The 24,489-nt window shown below is 31.1% G+C and overlaps 2 protein-coding genes across 2 annotated transcripts; one reads left to right on the forward strand and one right to left on the reverse strand.

Moving 5' to 3' along the window:
* Window positions 1-9,032: 9,032 nt before the first annotated feature.
* On the forward strand, window positions 9,033-12,213 carry LOC107931694 (probable inactive receptor kinase At5g67200). Its single transcript, XM_016863633.2, has 2 exons — window positions 9,033-10,583; window positions 11,507-12,213. The coding sequence occupies exons 1-2, from the start codon at window positions 9,164-9,166 to the stop codon at window positions 12,064-12,066; spliced, it is 1,980 nt and encodes a 659-aa protein (XP_016719122.2). The 5' UTR covers window positions 9,033-9,163; the 3' UTR covers window positions 12,067-12,213.
* Window positions 12,214-12,886: 673 nt separating this feature from the next.
* On the reverse strand, window positions 12,887-22,622 carry LOC107931679 (kinesin-like protein KIN-4A). Its single transcript, XM_016863615.2, has 26 exons — window positions 22,063-22,622; window positions 21,379-21,525; window positions 21,125-21,274; window positions 20,705-20,958; window positions 19,897-20,084; window positions 19,688-19,812; window positions 19,149-19,185; window positions 18,601-18,692; window positions 18,270-18,374; window positions 18,064-18,177; window positions 17,763-17,856; window positions 17,436-17,548; window positions 16,958-17,056; window positions 16,769-16,882; window positions 16,543-16,659; window positions 16,364-16,444; window positions 15,770-15,841; window positions 15,461-15,554; window positions 15,355-15,386; window positions 14,939-15,036; window positions 14,756-14,854; window positions 14,442-14,663; window positions 14,131-14,293; window positions 13,881-14,036; window positions 13,495-13,800; window positions 12,887-13,337 (listed from the first exon to the last, which is right to left on the reverse strand). Exons 1-25 carry the CDS (start codon window positions 22,177-22,179, stop codon window positions 13,588-13,590), a joined length of 3,096 nt encoding a protein of 1,031 aa, XP_016719104.2. The 5' UTR covers window positions 22,180-22,622; the 3' UTR covers window positions 12,887-13,337; window positions 13,495-13,587.
* Window positions 22,623-24,489: the final 1,867 nt, after the last annotated feature.

Raw genomic sequence — 24,489 nt, forward strand, 5'->3', positions numbered from 1 at the left:
CATTTTCTGCACTTTTGTCGAAGGTTCGATTGGTGTTTGGGGGTTTGGAGTTATAAGAATGTACCGTTAAATTTTGGTTGTGTGTAGAGGTATTCATGAGTTGGGCCGGGTCGGATTTGGGTTGGGTTCAATTAAAAATTAAAGTCTATTTATTGGGCTCGGGCCAGGTCGGATTCAAAAAATGGGTCTAAAATTTTGCCCAAGCCCGACCCAAATTTGACCCGACCCAGCCCGTATTAATTTTTTATATAATTTTTAAATATATAAATACTAAAAAAATCAAAATAAATATTTTTTAATAAATTGAAAATAAATTTTAAAAAATATGTAAATTTAAATAGTACTAAGATAGATGCAACTTAATAAGCAAATACCTTTAAAATAATAACAAAATTAACAATAAAATAATTTTTATACAATATCCAAACAATAACGACAAAATAGTAGCAACATAATAGTAATATGGTTGCAAAATAAGGAGAAAACAACAAGAAAATAACATTCGAAAAAAAAGTAGATTTTTTTGTCATTTAGTAAATTTGGGTCTGGCCAAAATACTTTACCCGAGGCTCGACTCGGCTCATTTTTTAAACTGGCCTTATTTTTTTGTCTAAGCCCATTTTTCAGGCCTATATTTTTGTCCAAACCCTCCCATATTTTGGGCGACATCTCTAACCATCTCTAACCACTATCTCCCATATTTCGCTACACACCATCTCTAGCCATCCCAACACACCATATGGGGTTTAAAACACCCATCCAATCCTACACACATAATTAAATTAAACCTAATACGTTATAGGAGAAGATAGAGGATGATTGGGTTTTCCTTTGGCGACTTAATTCGTGTGTGTGACTGTTGTTCGTTCTGTGGTAATGTTTTATTACGTTCTTGAATTTTAAGTGGTTCATTTGGTATTGTTTTTAGGAAGTAATCGAGAGTTTGTATTGTTAATTCACTCGTGTACGTCGTTGATTTGGGTTCAAATGGATACGTATAAGTTTGAAAAGTCTCGTGGGTGTTTTCGCATCAGAGTCAGTTAAGGTATGTAACGAGACACTCGAAAGTCAGCGAATGGCGAAAGTCGAAAAACAACATTGTCCACACCACATAGTTATGTGCCAGGCCGTGTGCTGGACCATGTGTGACACACGATCTGGGCCATTTGGGTCATGTGGGCCACACGGGCTAGCAATTTGGGTCGTGTGGGCCCAAAATTTAGAATTTTTTCCTAGGGCCATACACGCTATCTCGATAGACCGCGGGTCTTCCGCAGGGCCGGTATGTGATTAAAATATACCATAAAACATGAAAATTGGTCATTTGTTAGTATAATTTCTATTATCTATAAGTGTATTTAGGATGTCATGTGATAAATAAAATCGAGAATAATGTTCTATATGTGATTTGTATATGAAATGTTATATGATATCTACTCTAATTATATCTGATTTTGGGATGAGATATATAGTATGTGGAGGAAGTGTTTCTGTAAGAGGCGACATCTCGCCCACTAAGTGGTGTGTAGGATTAGATGGGTGCTTCAAACCCCATATGGTAAATGTTAGTGAAATGTTGAAGAAAGAAAATAGAAAATTATTTTATGAAATTTAAATTATAAATTTTTGAAGAGGTTAATGTGTAATTTTATCATTACGTTAATTATTATTTAAGAATTTGTGAAGGGATTAAACTAAAATTTTATTTTCTTGTAAGGATCAAAATGTAATTTTATCATTACATCAACTTCTAATTAGAAAAATTGAAGGACTAAAAAGAAACTTTTACTATTGCAAATTCCAAATCACTAATTAACTAAGATCAGCCAAATCCAATTGTCTTACTTTTGCTTTTGTAATTAAAAAAATTATTAATTTATTCATAAATTAGATTACTTGTCTGATTTGACACGTTTAATTCCAATTAGATTAGATCAATTACCTATTAAAATATTATAAATTATCATAACTTCATTTTGTTTGTATAATCAAAAGTGTTGTTATTCGGATTAAGTTAATTTTCTTAAATATAGGTTGTTATCATGGATATATATTCTTTTTGATAAAATATTAGGACTATTTATAGTTTATCTCTAATTTTTAAATAGGAGGATAATGCGTTGTTTAAATGCACATAAACCTATATATTCCTATATTGGCAATAACGTCAATATCAATTGAGCTAAAATATTTGTTACTTTTAAAATAAATGTACGAATTTTCTTTCAAATTTATTATAATTAGTTAATTAAAATTAAATTAATTAAATTAATTAATTCTAACATAAACTTTAAACTTAGATTTTATCATAAAAATTTATAATTCGAATATGAAACAATCTAAATGCAAAATTAATTAAAATAAAGTGACTCGAAATTAGTGGAGACCTAAGAGATCAGGAGCCGTAAACCAGAATTGATCCAGTCTAGATTGATTTTATCTAAGTAATGGGATTGCTTGGGTGCATCTTTCAAAGGCCTTGAGGTCCATCTCCCATTGGCCCATTGATCAATGTCACATCCCAATCAACTTCACAAACATAGTTCATGATAATTGAGCTGAAAATTTTATGGAGATTAAAGAAGTTAGTTTAATTAGATAATATTATTAAATTTTGTCATTAAATTTTTATTTGAAAATTAATAATTCAACAATTTATGTGTAAGAGATTAATAAAAATCAACATATATGAAATAAAATCGACAGAAATCGGCAATTAAAGTTTATGACCAACAATTGGATTAGCTTATTGTTGTGTAATTTTATCTCGTCTCTTATCAACAGGAGCATTTGGGTATTTTTACTATCACAGCTCGCGATCTGATTCTACTGCTTTGTCTTAACTCTATTGTTTCTAGGATTGACATTCTGAGCGAGCTTTAGGCCCATTGGACATGTGTTTCACTCTAGGTCACTTGCAGAACATGTGATCTCCCTTTTGTGAGCACCTTGGGTATATACGGACTAAGGCCACGATCCTCACTCGGTTCGTGCGAGCTAAATCAATGAACTCCCCTATTGTCCTCTCATAGTTTGCCTCGCGAGTCAATCATTCAGTGGGACTTTTTAAGGTTACAGGTAGTTAAACTGGGTCTTATCTAAAACTTGGATTGGCTATCACTAATGTATAACACTTCTTAAATTTTTATAAAATGTAAAGATAAATTTTGACAAATTAAAAAGATGAATCCTTCGGTTTTTTTTTTTAAATAAAATGACAAAATTCAGAATTAACCCTAAAAAAATGATCGTAGGGAGGGTGGTAGGAAAGATAGATGGAAGTACTATAGTGACTTAATAGCTAAAATACAAGCCAAAAGTCGTTTTTGCTTCACCAATTGTTGTGGTTTAGTTCTAAGGTAACCTGCTACAGATTACCATTTGTAGAAACTTTATGGAGTTAGGGTTATGTCAAATTTGCATGATTACAAACAAAATTAATTTGATTTTTAGATTGATTCTGCCCTCAACAAACAATAATCATTATTTCTTTCTTTCTATATTCCTTTATTTTATAGATTATGGATTTGCCCTTATATGGATAAAGTCGGTCCATAATTGACTCTTATTTATAACATAAATACAAATATTGCCTATGAAAAAATAATCGTTTAGCTGTAAGAAAAGCTTGGTCATTATAGATGCATACTTTTATCGGGTTAAAGATGTCTACTCGATCAATCACATGAAAATAGTAATTTGGCTCTCAAGTATTTAGTTATTTTTATCAATTCGATTGATTTTCTTTTTTAAATTGACATATTTGACTGAATTAGAGCTTAAATATCGACATACTCGAATTGATTTTAAATCAATCAATTCAATAGGTTAATCGACTTTAATTATTAAGTTTAAATAATATATTTATTTTATACATTATAAATTAAAAATATTAAAAATATTTTAAATCAAATCAAGATATAAATTCAAAAATTGATAATCAATCGAAATAATCAATAAAACCTAACCTATGATAAAACAATATTGATATGACATTTGTGGATTGGTCAACTAGGGCATCAAAATATTTCCTCGTCGAAATTGAGGCAAATGTTGAAATATTATTAAAAGAATTGCAAAAGTTTTTTCCTTTAAAAAAAGAAAAAAAAAGAAAAAGAAAAAAGAAGAACACATGTCTCAAGTGCATTCTAGCTTAGGAAGATGGGGTCAGATGGCATGGGATTTTCAAAAAAGGTAGAGAGGGGAATATCCTATGAATCATGAATTAGAATGGCTGCCCATGTTAGTGGAAATATAATTATGAGAATATAGTTTTTTATTAAATATATATATTTAAAAATTAAAAAAAATTATATTTTTTATTAAAATTAATGTAATTTGAAATATGATTATATATTTGATTAAAAAGCATGCAATTGATATTAATAAATTTATTAGGTTGTAAATTACATTTTTAAATATACACTATGGAATTTAAAATAAATAAATAATAGAATATATAGTTTGAATAACATATAATACGTGATATGCCTTGTATTTTTTGGTTTTTCTTTCTCTCAGTTAAACTTTATTTTTATTTTTAGTTTCTCACCTCTATTACACATGTACGTATTAGCTTTTACAAGCTTTCAGAGAATTTTATATTTATGTTTTGAGGGTTTTTATTTTGGGGTTTAGTTTTATCTTCATTTTTTGTGATTTTTATTTTTATCGTTTTAGTGAAATTATCTTTACCTGTGCTTTTGTACCCTCTTCAGAGGGAGTTTTTCATATAAAACATGTGTATTTGATCTTTTCAATTTCTTCATTATTTTACTTGTTGATTGTTTAAACAAGGATTTATCCCCAACATTAGTTTAAATTAGAAATTGAAAAAAATAATATATCTGATCAAAAATATTAAATACACTCTAATTATTTTTTAACCCGTTTTTTATAAAAATAAAAAATATGATATAATTACAAAAGTAAATATATTTTATAGTTTTTAATTAAAATTAATGTTATTTGAATGATAATATAATTTAATTAAAAATCATATAATTGATATACTTTATAATTACACAAATAATTTTTTTTTTAAAAAGGCATTGTAAGTAGTGATTCACCACCCAACTTAGTAGTGGAAAGTGGGTGACAAGATGGAGGTTAAATAAACATAAAATAATTTTTTATATTTCCAAAAAAATTATTATTATAATTAACAAAGATTTAGGGTGAGTTTGAATGGACTGTCAGGTGTGGTGTGGTGCGTTTAGCTTACTTTTTATTTTACGCTACAATATTACTATAATATCTAATCTCATCGTTATCACTATTTTTATACTAACTACAGCTAAACGCACTACCCATCTAAACTCGTCTTTAGAAAAAAAGAGTTGGGTTCTGATATTATAAGTTATATAATAATAATATTATAAACAATCAAATTATTAATATTATTTTACTTGGCAATTAAAAAAAATTCTAATTAGTGGGCACCATGCTATCATCAAGTATGATTGATGACCAAGAAAATTTTAGATCTACGATGCAAGTCTTCACCCTTTTAGGAAGTGGGTTCTCCTATAGCCAGTTGAATTTTAGATATAATATAAGAATATAAACATATATTTAATCACTAATATACCTTTAATATACATATTGCATTTATTTTTTTAAATTTAACATATTTAATAACTTATATTATACTTAAAAGGACCTAATAGAATACAAAGCAATTTATAATGTGTAATTTGCAAGCTTTTTCAGAGGCTTCTTTCAGGTACAAATATGGTACAACTTCATCAGCATAACTTATTAATATAAACATTTCCATATTTTTTATATAATTAATATTTTAATAAATTAATCAAGAAAAATAATTAGTTTGCAGATATGATAAATCTAACTTAATATTCGTTGTAATGACAATTGAAATGAAAACAGGTAGTGTAAAAAATAAGACTAGAAAAGAATCAACACAATTGGCTTAAACTCAATCCATCCTTACACAAAGAAATAGTTGTAGCCCTAATACTGATCCCAGTTGGTACAAATCACTCACCCAAATACCTCACAATACAATCAAGAAACATTTGCAAATAAACATGGTCTTCACTTTAAACTTTTCAATATGAAGAGTTCTAGAAAAACCCACTTAAATAAATATAATATTTATCTCTAAAAATAATATTTTAATTACCAAGAGATAATAAGACTTTCAGGTTTATCCAATCACTTTAAGCAATTTAATTGAGACTTTTTAAAATCCTAATTGAACTATGCTTCGCGTTTTGTCAAATATGCCACACTCAAGTTTGGACCGAACTCAACACAAACAAAACCTATTTAAAAGCTCAATTCGATGGCCTAAATAGAGAAACAATTTTGATACAACAGGACATGGAACGAGTAATAACATCTTTCCCAACATTCATCAATACAATCACACTTCTCATGCGTACAAAAATTTAAATCGATCTAATATCTTTATGATACCAATCAAACATACAATCTTTATTAATATTAACCTGATTTTATTTTATTAAAAATTTAAAATAAATTATTCCTTAAAAAAATATTTAAATTATCATATTTATCTTCCCTCGAAAACTATCAAAAACAATATAGAATATTATATTAATAAGATTAAAATTAAAAAATAAATAATTTTTAAAAATTAATATTTATTTTTATCAAATATAATTATATTCCGTATTTATATTTAACAATTTACCAAATGAAGAAATTTGAAGTCTTTAAAATGAAGCAATGAACCTTTTTATCTTTCAACAATAATTCCATATTGCAAAACAGCTCATAGAAATCATGCCACACTACCAAACAAATCTTAAGTTTGGAAACGAAAATATATTAAAATATTAATTATTTCTCCCCCTAAATATGATTACAAATTAACATATATGTACAACGTGTCTTAACTCGATTGGTATAAGTTTTATTGTCAATTCAGGAAAACGTAAATTTGAGTGCTTTGAAACGTATTACCCTCCTATTTATGGGTTGAGAAGGAATTATAAACAGTTCTAAATATTATATATATATAATCAAGATTTATAATGAGATTATTTATACTTAGATCAATTAGTTGAATGAGCAAGGACTTCGATAATTTATATTATAAGACAAAAGTCATATTTGGTAACCTATTTATAAATTAACTAAAATTAATGTTTTTAATAATTTAAATTTTAAACAATTTAGTAATTCATAATAAAAATTACACATATAATATTTTCTATAAAAAATTAAAAAATAATAAGTAAATAAAGAATTATTTATTGCATACGAATTATATTTTTAATTAACTTTATCTTATTTTATTTCTTTTAACAATATATTATCCTTAAAGACATTGCATTTAAATTCAACTTTTTTTTTAAATAATGAGAAATATTTTTTTTAAAAATAAGAATATAAAATAAAGATTTATAATTTAAAATTTACATTTATTAAATATTAATATCTCCTACTTAATTTTAATTAATATATTAACCAGATTTTGATTTTCTAATTTTAATTCAATTATTAATTTAATATTTAAATATATGAAGCTAATCAACCGTTTGCTTGACTAACGTTTGACTTCATTTGTGACTCAATTAAAAGACTCAAATCTTTGTCTTTGCTTCCTTTAATTTATTTTATTACATTTCATGCAATCAGATTATGAATACGCACTCTCATTGGCGCGTGATTGATACTATTATTTCCTTAACTAATTTTGGTGGCTTTTTGGTAGGTAAAATAACGATAGAGGTCCTGTAATAGAAGTTAGATTGCATTTTACCCCTCTACTAAAAAATAGTAATTCAACCATTATACGTTATATCAAATAATAATTTAGTCACTCTGTTAAAAATTTCATCCAATATTTCTATTAAAAGCTGGTCTTTATATGACAATATAAGATACATGTGGCATGTCATGTGTAATTGTTTGATTATTCCGTCAACTGTATTAGTTTTTAATAGTATAAATAGATGAAATTTTTAACAAAAATGATCAATTTACTTTTTGATTTAATTTATTTATTTTTTGAATGAAAAAAGTAAAATAAAATCTAACTTCTAATTCAGGTATCTTCATTATACTTTTACCCTATCTGGTATCTTATAGTAATAGTATTTTCTTCTTTTATTTATGGGACTATATATTTTGTGGATCAAACATAAAATTAAGTATATATTAGGCAGTCTAACTGTTTTTTTTTTCATTCATTCAATTTGACTTTTGGGTATAAAATAAGAGAATTTATCAAGTTGACTTTTGAAGATTAATTTTCTTAAAAGAAAGAATTTATTACTAATTCAGTAAATTGACATGAAATTGCCTACAAGTAGAGATAATTATGAGCTGAGTTAAATCGGATTTTGATTGGGCTTATTTACAATACTAGTACATTTATATTTGCTCAAGCTCATTTTTATCCTAAAAAATGAGACTCAAATATTGTCTAGATCTGTTCATATAACAAAACAACTTCAAGTGCCTATTTGATAACTAAAATATAATTTAACAACTTCAAGTGCCTATTTGATAACTAAAATATAATTTAGGGGTCATTTCACTGATAAAGTATATATCCAAAAAATAATTTAATACAGTTAAAATACCTAGGAAGTCTCTGTATTATAAAAACTAGATCAAATTAGTCTCTTTTTTATTAAATTGATTGATTCAGTCATTATACTGTTAAAAAGAATCAAATAAGTCCAAATATTAACAAATTTAACATTTATGGTATAAAAAATATTTTGCAAAATTATTTTTGAATTGCAATTCAATTCCAAATAAAAGATTTCATGTCTAGAACCATAAAAATTTAAAAATATCAATGCTGTTAAACATTAAATGCTATTTTTAAAAAATTAAATGTTAAAACTATTCCAATTTGGAATTATTAGATTTTTTTTAATAGCATAAGGACTGGATTGATCCATTTAATAGTAAAAGGACTAATTTGATCAGATTCCTATAATAGACGACCTCTCGGGAATAGTTTCCAATTTAGTACTGAGAGGAAAAAAATATGAAGTGAAGCAGTCACGCGCTGTTGAGTGGGGTATCTAAAGAATGATATTTTGTCTGAGTCACGTGAATTTCTCACAATCAATTAAAACAAAATGCAGACTATAAAAATAATAATCAAAAGCTTCAAACTTTCAAAAAAAAAAGTTCAAAATTTTTACCAAAAAAAATGCCAAAAACAAAGTTCAAACCTGTACTTCATCTCTTCTTCTTCTTCTTCATCTGGGTTTCAGTACCCTGTTTTTCTAGGCCTGTTATAACTTACCCTCCACAAACCAGTTTACTCTTCTCCTCCGACGCCGTTTCGATCCTCTCTTTCAAGTCCAAAGCTGACCTCGATAACAAGTTGCTTTACGCTCTCAATGAGCGCTTCGATTATTGTCAATGGCGTGGCGTTAAATGTGCCCAAGGCCGTGTTGTCCGTTACATCCTCCAAAACGCCGCCCTACGCGGTGTTTTTCCCGCCAACTCACTCTCAAAGCTCGACCAGCTTCGGGTCCTTAGCTTACGAAACAACTCACTTTCAGGTCCTATCCCTGACTTGTCCTCTCTTTACAACCTTAAATCCTTGTTTTTAGGTCATAATAATTTTTCCGGTACTTTCCCACCGTCGATCTTGTTACTTCATAGGATAACTTCTCTTGATCTTTCTTATAATGAGTTAACCGGTCCGATTCCGGCTAATTTAACTGATTTGGAACGGTTGAATGTCCTTCGGCTTGAATGGAACCGATTTGACGGACCAGTCCCGGCATTGAACCAATCTTTTCTACTCATTTTCAATGTTTCCGGCAACAATCTGACCGGGAAAATACCGGTGACGCCTACTTTATCGAAGTTCAATACGACGGCGTTTTCATTGAACCCTGATTTATGTGGGGAGATTATCAATAAAGCTTGTGCTTCACGTGCTCCTTTTTTCGGTTCTCCTTCAGCATCCGGTCCGTTAGGTCAAAGTGCGGAGGCCCAAAGCGGCGGCGGCGGTGGGGTTATGGTTCTTTCACCGCCTTCTTCGCCGAAGAAGAGTCACCGGAGAACTGGGGTGGTCCTTGGGTTTACCATCGGCATTGCTTTAATCTTATTTTCAGTATTGTTAGCTTTAGCTGTGGTTAAAAAACAAAGAGTGGACTCGAAAGGGACAAAGCCGACAACGATAGCTTCACCGGAAGTAACAAACTCAAATGCCGGAAACTCGAGAAACCATATCGGAGAACCACCGGAGAGGAAGACAATGATGCCGGAAATTCAAAGGCTGAAAAAGAGTGGGAATTTAGTGTTCGTCGGTGGTGAAGTTGAAGGTTATAGTTTAGAACAGTTAATGAGAGCTTCAGCCGAGTTATTAGGGAGAGGTACAATGGCAACTACGTATAAGGCAGTGGTTGATCGGCAATTGATTTTGACGGTGAAGAGATTGGACGCTGGCAGAACAGCGGTGACCGGCGGTGAAGCTTTTGAACAACATATGGAGGCTGTTGGTGGGTTGGTACATCCCAATTTAGTGCCCCTTAGAGCTTATTTTCAAGCCAAAGGTGAAAGACTTGTGATCTATGATTATCAACCCAATGGAAGTGTTTTCAATCTTGTTCATGGTAAGATTTTATTTCACTGTTTTTCTTTTTTGTTTGTAAGTTTTAGGACTTGGGGTTTACTCAGTGAGTTATGGCCGAGTTTCCCATTGAGTTAATGTTGATGGTGTAGGGTTTTCTATTGGGGGGTTAATATGATAATCAAAATGGGGCCTTTGTTTACACGTTGATGTTTTGATTAATGGTGGGGTAATGTTATGGACTTATACACATTGGATTCTGAATGAATTGAGGAAAAAGTAGTGGAAATATTGAGAAAAAAAACTTGGCAGCTTTTAGAACATTATTGTCCTCAAACTAGACATCTCAATTGGGCAAATCTTGTTGGATTAATTTGGATGGCATCAATTTAAATACTAAAACTTTTAAGTTATTTTTGTTTGATCCAATTTCTAAGTTTGGGTTGAGTGATTCAGGTTTTAGAGTTATATGATTTCAGATTTTTATCTCCTCAAGTTAGGGTCAATTCAGGTCGTTTATTGAATTCATTTTGGGTTTGAATAGTTTTGAATTCAAGTTAGGTTAGGTTTGTGCTAACTCTAGTTTGAGTTTTCAATTTTTTATGATCAAATTTAGTTTAGATAATTAAGTCTAACTCTTTTTTTAATTTGATCATAGAAAGTCGACAATTCAATTTTGAGTTAGACCTGAATCTACTCTAAACTCTATGCCCTGAATGACCCAAAGTTGCTTACTTACTACATTGAATTATTAGAAAGTTCGAAAGTTGAAGTTGAGAATTTAAGTTCGAACCTTAGAGATAATATTGTTAGGAGGAGTAGTTACGTACACTTGAAAGAATTAATCTCCATGGACGGACATGAAGGATACTTTAGTTCCGAAAAGAAAAGTTGAATTTGGGATTATTGGATGCTATTAACTTACTTTCATTGCTTGTAACTAATGTGGGATTATAATATGAACAGGTTCAAGATCCACAAGGGCAAAGCCACTTCATTGGACATCATGTTTAAAGATAGCTGAAGATGTAGCACAAGGCCTTGCTTACATCCACCAAGCATCAAGGCTCGTCCACGGCAACTTGAAATCCACCAACGTGCTCCTCGGGACTGATTTCGAAGCCTGCCTTACCGACTATTGCCTCGCTGTCCTTGCAGATTCTTCTTCAACCGAAGATCCCGATTCTTTAGCCTATAAAGCTCCCGAGATTCGAAAATCCAACCGCAAGCTCACTCCCAAATCCGATGTTTACGCTTTCGGCGTCTTCTTACTCGAGCTATTGACAGGTAAACATCCCTCGCAACATCCGGTGCTCGTGCCCCATGACTTGTTGGAATGGGTTAGAACGATACGAGAAGATGATGTAGGGGAATATCGTTGGCTTGGGATGTTGACTGAAGTTGCTAGTGTTTGTAGCTTAACGTCGCCGGAGCAGAGGCCGGCGATGTGGCAAGCGTTGAAGATGATACAAGAGATAAAGGAGAGTGCAATGATGGAGGATAGGGCATCTTTTGGACATTCATAGCAAATGCATAAAAGATTATGCATGTTTCAAAGAAGGGAAGCAAATTGGGATTTTATTGTGTGGTTGGTATTCAAGGTTTTTGTATATGACGATCCAATGTTATCTATTATTATACGTGAGGTAAGGTTATATACCATGTTTACGAAAGGCTGCATTAGCAATTTTTCATATCTATACTAGGGTTAATTGAGTTAATTTCATCTCAATTTAATTATTAATTACTAATTTTTTATTTTACAAAATAAGAAATGTTATTTTAAGAATATTTATATGTTTTTGCCTTTTATAAATTCAAAAAAATATGTGAACTTAAAGTAGCATTAATTTGTGAAGAATAAGAGTTTGAATTTAATTTTAAATGATCCCTTGATTATATAAAAGGAAATACCCTTTTTACGCCTTTGCCTTAGAAAAACAAATTAAATTGTTATTATATCATTCAAATTCACATAGGTTGTCATGTAATTTTTTTTATGTATTTGTTTCATTAATTTTTTTACTTGCATCATAAACATGTCATAATCTAGTTTTTTTTTTAAATACGATTTTATGTCAATTTTTTTTATAATTTTATTACATTATTTTTACTTGCATAATTAATGTGTTTTAAATTTTTTTAAATACTGACTTTTTTTTACAGTTATCATCAAAATAGTAATCTAGAGAAAGCTAATAGACCGATTGAAATTGAGACTAATTCAATTCCTAATCTAATTTTGAAAACCTTAGTTAAAAATACTTGATTGGACTAGTTTCTTTTATTATCGTAAGCGAGCAATTTAGTTGCAAAAAAATAAATTAAATGGTAATAAGATTTATATGCTAGAAAAAGGTGTCATTAATAAGGTGCTTTGTAATCCAGAATTACTGAAATCAGCAACAATCTGGTTCTTTGATCTAATAACACTTAGATACAACACAATTACACGACATTTGGAAAACAACTAAACACTGAAAAAGGAATAGTAATTATACACAAATAATCGTACATGTCAAAGTGTTAAACTTCTATAAACCTTTTAACACTTGGGCACATAATAAAAATGCTGTAACTATTATACACAGAAAAAATAAAAATTCGATCAATCGTACAAAAAAGACATTCCATTTTTCATGATAAAGAATAAACAAATAAAGCAGAGAAAACTACAAACAATGGAAAAATATATGAATGAAATCACAAAAGACCTTTACCATCACACTACGGTTGCATAAGCTTCATTGTTTAGACACATCCAGGAAGACCAGCCTCTTCCCTATTTACAACATGCCTGCATTGACGGAAGATCAAAGAATTATATACGAAATCCGATAATTTTCAATTGCATGGTTTTGTTGGGTGTTTACACTCGGTGGTCGGAAAAGCAACGAAAAGTTTCGATGTTTATTATTGTGTGAACAGAGAATTAAACAACAAAAGGGGATTACCTGGGTTTATTTTCTTGGTAAGCCGTGGAGATCCATTATGCCAGTCAAGATGTATATATACATGATGAAGAAGATGGTGAACGTAAGCTTTTATCATATCCGGTCAGTTAGAGCAAGTGCACGAGGCTTTGATCTCATGATGGTTTCGTCGCTGTGTTTGATCCATTCTGATAGTTTCCATGGTTTCTGCCATTTCCATCTAAATTGAAGTAGCCATTGGTGATGACTTCTCTTCCACCTCCAGAGTTTTCCGGTTTGTCCCTTGGTTGTCAATTTCATCATTGATAAATGTCCAACTGGTACCATCTGTATGGATAATATTTTTAATTTCATGATCAAGCAGAAAGACAATAATCTCGAGACTGAATCGAGCAGAGATAATTTACCTTTCGTGTTTGATCTAGAAATGCTGCTGAGTCTCTAACAGATACATTAACAAACCCAGGTGTAAATTTTAGTTGCTTAGGGGCTGGCAGTGACACTGGTGAAAGCGGACCACTCAAATCATCGGCTAAGTGTTTAGACGAACTGCGAGAGTTCCCCTGTGGAAATCCATTTATTAAAAAATGGGAATAGAATATAAAAATGCATTAAACATAAAAAAAAAATGGGTGACAGCAGAGATGATAATCTCACCGAAGCTGATGTAGCTAAGGCAATAGCAACAGCTTGCTCCCTCATCATTTGCTCCTTCACAAGCTCTTTTTTCTGTGCCTCACTTTGCCATAATAGAGCTGTGAGATCCTTTAATTGCTGTTTGAGGTCCTTAATTTCCAAATCTTTCTCCCGCAAGTGGCACCTGGTCATACAGTTTACCACGGAAATTAACATTCAAACTTGACATAATCTTCATGACCTCTAAAATAGAAAACACAATTTTATGTTTCTCGCAGCGACCTCAACCAGAAAAATGAAATGGAAAAGATTTGGGACTTCACTAAGTGCACCTTGATTCTGCAGTAGTGTTAAACAAGTATTGAAGCAAGTTCTTTGCATCATTTATTGAGCGTACTTGATTCCACCGCCCACGACCAACCGACCCACGTTCCCTTTCTTCTGCCTCCGAGAGTTGTGAAGCCATTGCTGTGAGTGCATTTGAAGACATGCTGAGCATGTTCTCAAGGGAGGCTATTCTTTCCTTTCTCGCATTTGGTGACATAGATAACAATCTATTTTTTGGAAACCATAATTAGCTCATCATAGTTACCTATTACACTATACTTGCAGAAAATATTTTGAGAGAATATACAGAATAAGTTACCTAGAATGTCCTTTGTTTACTCTGTGAGGAATTTCACCATTTGAAGACAACTGATCCACTTGTTTCAATAAGGTTAACTCCTCTGTCAGAGCAGTTTGCCTAAATAATGATTTAAATATCAGACTGTAAGAAAGGTTATAATGGATAAGTGAACGTAAGAGAAGCAAACCGATAGATACTTACACTTGGATCTGTTTCTCATACGCAAAACGAACTTCACGTACATTCACCATTACTTCTAGCTCATGATCAAGCCACTTTTGCATAGATTTTTCATTGCTCTAAAGATACAAAAATCGAAATGAAAAGCAGCCAATATTAGCTATGAAACTAAAGTAACTCAAAATCAACCCTAGCTCAAGGATAACTTAAAAAAGTCCGTTCCTTTGTGATCAGATGCAAAATAAAATACAAACTAACCACTAAGCATAATTTTAATTTATTTACTTTAACTTTAAAACCAAAATATCTTTTTAAACGACGGTTTGAACTCCTGTCACTTTGAATCAGGATTATAAACATGCTACTAGATTTCATCAGGTATTATTGACCCAGATAAACAAATTTGCTTACAAAATGCTTAATCATACATCATTTACCTGTCCATTTGGTGTATGTCCATTGTGATTAACTGAAAGGGGTAACAAACAATTAGAATATCACATAAAGAATTAATAATAGATTAATTTCACAAAGTAAATTTACCTGAGTTGTCACGTATAGAATATTTCCGTGCCTCTAACAACTCTTTCAGCCTTTTGGTAGCCATTGCCGCCTCTTCTGTTTTCCTTTGAAGAACCTGGAATAGGAAGTTTGATGGTTGGTCACTGAACAGATAAAACCTTGACAACTAAGTGGTGTGTAAGTAGCCTAAAAAGAATGTCACAATGTTTCACATATAGGGGAGAAATCCCTTGGGAACTTGACTCATCACACCTCAGAATTCCAACATTTTTAAACACCGAAGAAATAATAAAACATCAAACATTAATCATTTCTGTCATGATCTTTTACCTGCTTTTGGCGTTGATTCAGGGCTTCAAGCTTATGCCTTTCATACTCATTCCTCCTTCCCTCTTTTTTAAGCTGTTCAAGAAAAGTAAAATGTCAAAATAAAACATAGGATACAAAACGCAAGCATGACTGGCAAGAAGTTACCTTCCAAAATTTTGAGAGCATTGGAAGGAAAAGTTTACCAACAAAAATAGTTCTGTGTCTATTACAATGCAAGATTAGATAAGCTGGAAACATTTGTGGACAAGAAAGATTCTAATAAGATGTCCCTAGTGAAGGTCCTAATAATAAAGTACTTCATTGAGAAACATAATGTTTTGAAGTGGAGGATGTTAACTTTGTTACAGTTGTGCAACATTTTATTGGAATTGGAAGGAAGCACCCTGTTCACCATAAACTTCAATAAAATCTAGATAATAATAGTCAAATTAATGCATGCTCAGTTGCTTTCTAACTCAAGTTTTTGATTCACCATATTTCGTAGTGAAACACATCTGTTTTTGAGGTATGAACCCTTTCTGCATTTAAGATACATGAAAAGAAAGGAGAAAGGAAGCTGGAACTAGAATATTTTGTTCATGAAAAGTGAATCACCTGCAACAACTCTTTTTCACGATAGGCCTTCCATTGTCGAAATTGTTCTGCCTCTTGTTTTATCTTGTGCTGTAACTGAACCTGCAAAAAAGAGGAGGCATGTTTCAAAAAATAATAAGATATTTTATTCTACAATGCATGGATGTACACATAGAAATATCACTCAGGTAAAAACGAACTTTTTGAGCCTTAATGTACTGTATTTCTGCTTGCAACCGTTTTGCTGCTTCATCACTTCTCTGTTTCTGCTTTAAGAGCTCAACCTGGTTTTCCTGTTTCTTCTTGAGATCAGAAATCTGAAATTGGAAAGAGGAAAAAAAAACAAAAAAGTAATAGAATAAAATGTTAGAAGTTAAAAACAATATTTTCTCATAGAAGTACAGTGATTGGATATCATAATGCCACCTGTGCCTCAAGCGCTTTTAGTTTCTGCACATTGATCTCTTGCGCCTTTTGAATTTGTGAGTCAGAATTAGCAGCACGGTTCTCGACTGCAGCTAACAAACAATCTCTTTCTTGCTGGGGTTGTGTCATATAAAATTAAGCATTGGAGCAGAAGGCATATAAATCTACAGAAACTGAAGATCGTATTACCTGCACAATTCTTTTTTCCTCCTCAAGTTCCGTGATTTTCTTCTGAAAGTGCTGCTTTAGTGCTTCAGTATCAGTTCCTCCAACAAGTTTCATCTCAGACTGCACAGGAAGTAATTCACTGAATTAGTTCACGAGAAGATCAATGTAGTTCCCGCCAGTAATCTACCAGAAACATGTAAGTCTATTTAGAAGATAGGAAAATGTTTGTTAGAAACGCATGCTAGTGCCTTTCCAAAGCTTCTTGAGCAGGACAAATGCTTCTTAAAAAATTATTCAAAAGACAGAATATGAAGATCTCTTTTGAACTCTTGCACGAGGCCTAGAACATGAAAAAGAAATCTACCTAGGAGATATCAACATTTATTTCCTTGTCAACCATGAACCTCAATTGGAATAATAAACATGCTCTTTCAAGACTACAGTCCATTTATTGGTAATTTATATGTCTGCAAGAAAAAACAAGAAGCATAAAGGAAACCTCTTTCTGCTCCAAGCGCTTGTTCAACTCATTCAATTCTCTATCCATGTTATTTCTTCGAAGTGCGTGCTCCAATTCTTTAGCTACTTCATCAATTTCTCCAGGATTGTCATCTGCAGAAATCAGTAATTACCCATTAGTAACATTGCACCTGTATTTTTTGAAGAAGCATAGGATCCAGAGGAATTTTTCATGTTATAGAGTAATATAGTCTAGTGCTAATGCATTAACACAAGATGAGATTGAAAATGAAAAGTTCATGTGAAAGGACAATTCCTTTTAGTTCCAACATTATGCAATTCAACCAAATAGTGAATAAGTGCCTACCTGAAAGATCTTCATCCATTTGATAATCAGGTAAGTCCATACTTTGAATGGCCCTCTTATGTCCATCAATTTTTACAAAACATGAACGGCTTTCCTGAGATGTAGAATAAAAGTATGGTTATATAACAACCAAGCTAGAATTCTGATGTAAGAAAGTTAGTTTAGTATGAAACAAATACGAATTAACATATTCAATTATTATCAAGGAATATGATCCAGTTAAAAGCATACTCTAACCAATTTGCAAAGAATGAGAAAAACAAAAGGGGGATAGAAAGCAACTACATATTCATCAACATACTTGAGCACCGGTTTCACAACACTCTGCAACAGCACGTAAGCTGCGGTATTCATGAAGTTCTCGACGAAGATCCTCATTAGTAGCCTCCAGCCAAGTAATCCTTTCTTTGAGAGTCTGTTTAAGAGATATTTTATGCAGTCATTGTAAAATCTCCACAGGGAAAAAATTGATTAATAATCCAGTACTTTCATAGGTAACGGTAATACCTGTATGTCTAAAGTAGGCCCTCCTCGAGCACAAAGTTCTGCTTGTAAGTACTGTAGCTGCTGACGCATTTTTTGCATCTCATTGGATACTAAATCTCTATTCACCTGTACAATAAAAATGCAAACCTGTCGGGTTACCTAAGCTGGTCGTCTATGATCTAACAAAAATTATACAACCCAAAACCTTAATGAAAAGGTAAGGGGAGAAGGGGCAATAATACTTTTCATATCAGAATATACAGAACTCAAAACCTGAACAGTTTTCTGAAGTAGCACATATAGGATAGAATTACAACAAAAGTAGTCAGAAGAAACAGCCTAGAAAACTTACAACAGGCTTATTCTGGATATTGCGAGCACGATTAGCATATTTCAGAGTATTAAGACTTTCCTCTGCATTGATGTCTGCAGGACTTACACAAGCTGGAAAAGAAATAAAAAATTTACAATGATACATAGTCGGAGAATAAAAGAATATAAGCAACCAAAATCAAGATTTTGAGGAATAATCACTAACATGTTACCAAAAGCAAGATACAGAATAGAGAGATCAAGAATGAAAAAACATGATAATAGGAACCCTGAAGCGGAATAGAAACATACGGGTTTTTCAAGAGTATATAATCGACACAATGGAAGGGAAAAGATTCATAACCCATAAAATATATGAATATGATCATTGCATTTTAGATTTTAATAGCGGTAGTAAGGTTGACAAATAGTAAACAATGATAATTGGCCTAACAAGCAAGCAGACAAGGCAATCTTAAGTAAGAAATAGCATGATCAAGATGTGTACAGGACTTCATATATGTAAATCCATACAGAATATATTCTAAAAACAAGGTTATATAGTATGCTTTAGGTTTAGGGATTTACCTATCATAACCGTTTTGCTGTTTCCACCAAGTGAATCCTGAAAAAGAAATAAAAATGAGAAAGAAGTTAAATATAACTTTTATAGTTCATATAACATTCCTAATTTAATATCATGGACCAAAAGCCAAGATACTTCTGTATCAACTCACAGGAATAAATTTCCTCAAAAAAAAAAATCACAGGAATATATTCAGCCACAATTTAATAAATATAGTTGCAAAAGGAAAATAAGATGATTGGATAGCATAGCTCTAAAGCTTTGCAAAAAAATTGTTACAATATGATGTACACTGTCCACCGAGAACAATGTCATATGAGTTAAAAAAAGCATCTGACATACTAAATTCTATATGGCAGAATGATCACGCTAAATTGTGTTGGAAACTGTTCTTAGTTTAGGACGTCCTCGTAAAAGTAAGAGATAATTGAGACAGTAGATATTACCATAAAATTAACTTTGGAATCTGTCCACTTTTTGGTTATCTAAATGTCACTCGTTCAAACTACCGCTGCATGAATCAACCCAAAATAAATCTTACCTGCAAGAGTCGAGTCAGTTTACTGTCTCGGTAAGGAACATGCACACCTTCTTTACGCTTTTTTTCATCCCCAAGGGCACTGATTACATTGCCAAGTGCAAGAAGTCCTCTGTTAATATGGATACCTGTTCATGAAAATAAAAATGAACATTTAAAATCAGCATCACACTCAGGAAGCATGTATTTAAGTTTATAATATATTTACAAACCTTCTTTCAACCGAAGACCATCAGAACCTGTTCTTTTAGCTCGCTCAGATCCAGCAAGGTCCACCAAATGGAGCTTTGCACATAAATACTCTTCCCGCATATCTTCATCCGAAGTGTCATTAACAGCAGAAACTGATTGGATTTTGTGCATTTGTTCTAACGTGATTGTGAAGATGGCATGGGACCGACTATTAAAATCATGCAGAATAGAAGCCCATGTCATTACATTATGAACATTTGCAGGTAGGTTACAAAATGAATAATTCTACTCGAGTGACTAGGGTATGTCAATCAACCACTTTATCTTAAAAATTTTTGGAAAAGAACAGTAATTTTTTCGCAACTAAAAGTTATAGAAATCACACTCACAGAACCATATAACTATTCAGGAATCAGAAATTATAATTTAATTATCAGAAGAACACTGTAAATGTCAAATTTGTAAGGATACCAGTACTTCCTTTACTAGTTACTTAGTATTTTAACTAAATTGTACCGCCCATTTGATTAATGCCTGCAAGGACAATCTTGTTTTATTCTAGTATGATTGCTTAGAAATTTGGAAGAAGTGCAATTATTATGCATTATAGTGTAGGTACTAATTGCACAAAGGTACCATCCTCAGCGCTACCCATAATTTCTTTGAACTCGTCAGTGACATAAAACTCACTATTAGCCTCACAAATATATAACGGCTCAATAGTGGGAAAAAAACAAAATGCTTCATGTTTCTTATAACAACTTTGATCAATAAAAATAAAAGATTCCTTTTGAGAGTGATGGGGGAAAAAATCAGGTAGAGGTTTACCTGGACTGGTTATTCATATTTGTGCTCCCGGTTGCCCTATTTATTGATCCTTGTTCCAAGCAAGCAGCCATTTCTTGCAGTATACTGACTGCAACTTCAGTGGACCCAGCTAGTGTTATAACTCCATTTGACGATTCACGAATTTGTATGGGTGGCCTTCCTGGAACTGTAACTTTCGCGGCATTTCCATTAGGAGTTACAGGTTTGCTTAGAGGTTCAGAATCCAGTAAATCCCTCACTTCTTCTTTCAGGATCTTCATATTCAAACCATCAACAAATTAGGTTAATCCTCGGAAATTATGTGCAATATGTAGAAATGAAACCAATAGCCCAACTATATTTTCGATTCATTAAAGATATTCTAGAGTGACTCCATAAATATTCCAATTGAATTCTCAAGCTGGTAAGAAATAATTTTACCTCTATGAAGGAAACATGTAGCTGGAATTCTGTTTGATGCTTCAGTGTTTCAATTTTCTTGAACAGTGCATTCATAACCTGAGGAATCAATCCTGTACCAGAATCATCTTTGATGGCTGTCCCCATGGTATATGTTTTCCCAGATCCTGTCTGCAAAATTTGCATAAATCAATCATGAACATTAATACCAAGGCATACAAAAAAGCTTATTTAACTTAAAGTAGGTCACATATATCAATTGAACAAATTATTACCTGGCCATAAGCAAGTACAGTAGCATTGTACCCTTGGAACAAACCATCAACAAGAGGAGCAACGCATTCTTCGAACATGGAACTCGATGGAGAAGCACCATGTCCATAAACATGATCATATGTAAAGGAATGCGTCCCGATTTGCACCTACAGCCAGAGCCAAAAATAATAAATTATTCTTTGCTTCTCAAAATCAATTATCTTTCATCAAATCTAAGGACATAAGAAAAATCATTCCAGGTAATAAGTAATAAACTAAAAAATAATTAAATCATAAATCAATTAAGCATTACCACCTTTAACTTTTACTGTGTTTTTCCAGCTGAATTTTTTTTTATTAAATACAGTGGAGCCAACTATACATAAATATATAATACTACTCAAAATAAACCTGTTCTTTACCAAAGCCTTCTACACTTAAATAACTACAGTTTCATGATATGTTTTAGTAATCTGACAAATTTCATCGATCAATCTTCACTTACGTCGGTATCCAAAAAAAAAATCTAAAGAAATTTTATTCAAGCTCTGCATGCAAATATGAAGAAAACAGTATCCTAAACAAAAATCGTTGAAATAAACAAAACTGTTATAATTAAAGAAAAGTAATCACTAAAGCCGAAAACTAGAAAAAAAGAAAAAGAAAAATAAATAATGCTCCAAATTAGCTAATAAACAGAGTACCTGAGGCTTTCCTTTAGTGACAGTAACACATTCTTTACAACCTTGAGTTCGTTCATCTGCGATTAACGGCCTTATATGAACGGCGACTTTCACCGAACAATTCTCCGTTACTTCCATTTATGAAAACAACAACAAATAAAAAGAATCCGAAGCAAAAACGCAGAAACTGAATATTAAAGCCTCAGATTCCCTTTTTTTTTCTTTGAAAAATAATCTCTCTGAAAACAGAGTGATCTCAACCGTAAGCTTAATAAGCTCAGATTACGATTTTGAAAAAAGAAAAAGAAAAGAAAGTGGCGGGGATGGTGGTGGAAGTGGCGGTGGTTGGAGTGGTGGCGAAGGTTATAACGAATTTGGTATATATAAAAAGGGAAAGAGTAACGGAAAGGAAGAGGTTATATGAAAGATATAGACAGTAACAACTGCTGAATGGATCTTTCTTCTTCTTCACTGCTTCTAAACTTTTTTCCCACCGGTGAGTGTTCGCTCGTTCGTTTGGTTTAATTTAAATTTAACGAAATGTTTTTTTTTTCTTTGTTACCAAATTGGCCTTTCGACCCCAGCATGCTCTTGTTCCCTTTTTATACCGCGAAAAAGCGAAAAATACCAAAATACAGTTTTTTTCGCCTTTTGGTGTTTTTTTTTGGTAATTAGCCTCTTACAATTCTTTATTATAAAAAATAATTATACATGAGTGTTTTAAATTAAAATTTTAATTTTAATTTAATTATACACATTTAAAAATAAATAATATTAGATAAATATAATTATTTATGTATACAATATATAAATATAAAATGATATTATATCAATAACTGTATTAATAATTTATAAAAATTTGATCAAATTAAAATTTCATGTATAGTTTTAAGATTTATCCCTTTTTTTTTCTTGCAAATTCTTACCATTCAAATTTTATATGAATAAAGCCGATTGAGTCTTAGCTTGATTGGTACGAGTATTGTTGCTAATGTAGAATGATGTAAATTCAAATGTGCTGAAGCACATTATCCTTCTATCTATAGGTAGTTCTAGACATTATGTTACAAAAAGTAGATATAATCAGAACTTATAATAATATTGTTTAAAAAAAATTATATGAATAAAATGAGAATTAATGATTAAAGAAATTACATTTAAAGATAATAAACACCTAAGTACATTGATTAATTGGGACTCTAAATTTAAAAGATGCCATGTGATGTGTTTTTATGGATAATAAGTGTGAAACTCTAATAATTAATAATGTCCAAATTTAACTATAATTTTTTTTCTATTCTCAATATTTATTTATCCTATTTTTGGTTAAATGATAATGTAACGTTGAAATACAATTATTATATTAATTAATTAATGAAAAAGGCAGCTTTAGTAACTAACTAAAATTAATGCCTAAAAATTACGTGTGAATTATTTTCAATCACAAAAAAATATTATTTTTATTTAAATAAATTTATTGAAGTTGCATTAATTAATAAGTGCAAAGAAGGATTGCACCTCGATCACATACACAATAGATTGCTTACATTTGTGAGTATATGACATTGGTGAGGCTCATTTACTTGGATCAAAATTGAAGCACCTACAATACTAAAGCTAAATTAATCATAAATTTCGCTATTAATGTTTATATGTTTTCTTAAAATAATTTTAATTGTATTTTTGAGTATTTTTTTATCATTAATTTTTGTTTTTTTTAATCTAGTTTTTTAACAAACATGCAAATGTTAGTGGTGAAATTTATCATTAAGCCTTAATAATATACTCGATTCTATTAATAAGTGTGGAAATAGTAAGGTGGAAGAGAAGCCATAAAGGTAAAGTCAGAAAATTTTTTAGGGGCGATGAGCCAATGTAATTTCATTGTTGTATTAATTAATAATTTTATAATTTTTAAATGATTAAATTAATTTTTTTCATTTTCGATGAATCAATGTATAATTTTATCATTACTAATTTTATATATTTTAAAGGGTAAACTTTTTTTTTATATACTCCGAATAAATTAATATTCTCAAATTATAAAATGGACATAAAGAATGCATTAATTGTACTAAAAAATATACTCAGCATTGATAGGTGCTGAACTTTTAGTTTTAGTGACAAATCCTCACCACATAAAAAAAAATTCATAATATTTGCATCATATAAATTAAAATTTACATTTAATGCGTTTTAAAAAAATTTTGAAATCAATAACAATTTTATTAATGTGATAATAATGTCTAAGATGATTATTTATTTAGGGTGGGTTTAGATGGGCGATAAGGTGCGGTACGATATATTCAGCTTACTTTTTATCTCACGTTATAATATCGTTATAGCATCTAATTTTATCGTACTAACAGCAAGTAAACACACTACCCATCCAAACTTATCCTTAAAATAGTGTTGTTGGATGAATTATTAAAAAGAAAAAACTGGATG

The sequence above is a fragment of the Gossypium hirsutum genome, chromosome A02 (assembly GCF_007990345.1).
Source record: "Gossypium hirsutum isolate 1008001.06 chromosome A02, Gossypium_hirsutum_v2.1, whole genome shotgun sequence".
Lineage (NCBI taxonomy): Eukaryota > Viridiplantae > Streptophyta > Magnoliopsida > Malvales > Malvaceae > Gossypium > Gossypium hirsutum.

Excerpts from the sequence above, each read along its gene's own strand:
- LOC107931694 (XM_016863633.2), top strand. The coding sequence starts at position 9,164 with ATGCCAAAAACAAAGTTCAAACCTGTACTTCATCTCTTCTTCTTCTTC. Across the intron at positions 10,584-11,506 it reads TGTTTTCAATCTTGTTCATG|GTTCAAGATCCACAAGGGCA; the intron begins GTAAGATTTTAT and ends TAATATGAACAG.
- LOC107931679 (XM_016863615.2), bottom strand. The coding sequence starts at position 22,179 with ATGGAAGTAACGGAGAATTGTTCGGTGAAAGTCGCCGTTCATATAAGG. Across the intron at positions 18,375-18,600 it reads ATATCCAGAATAAGCCTGTT|GTGAATAGAGATTTAGTATC; the intron begins GTAAGTTTTCTA and ends TTTATTGTACAG. Across the intron at positions 14,294-14,441 it reads AACACTACTGCAGAATCAAG|GTGCCACTTGCGGGAGAAAG; the intron begins GTGCACTTAGTG and ends CTGTATGACCAG.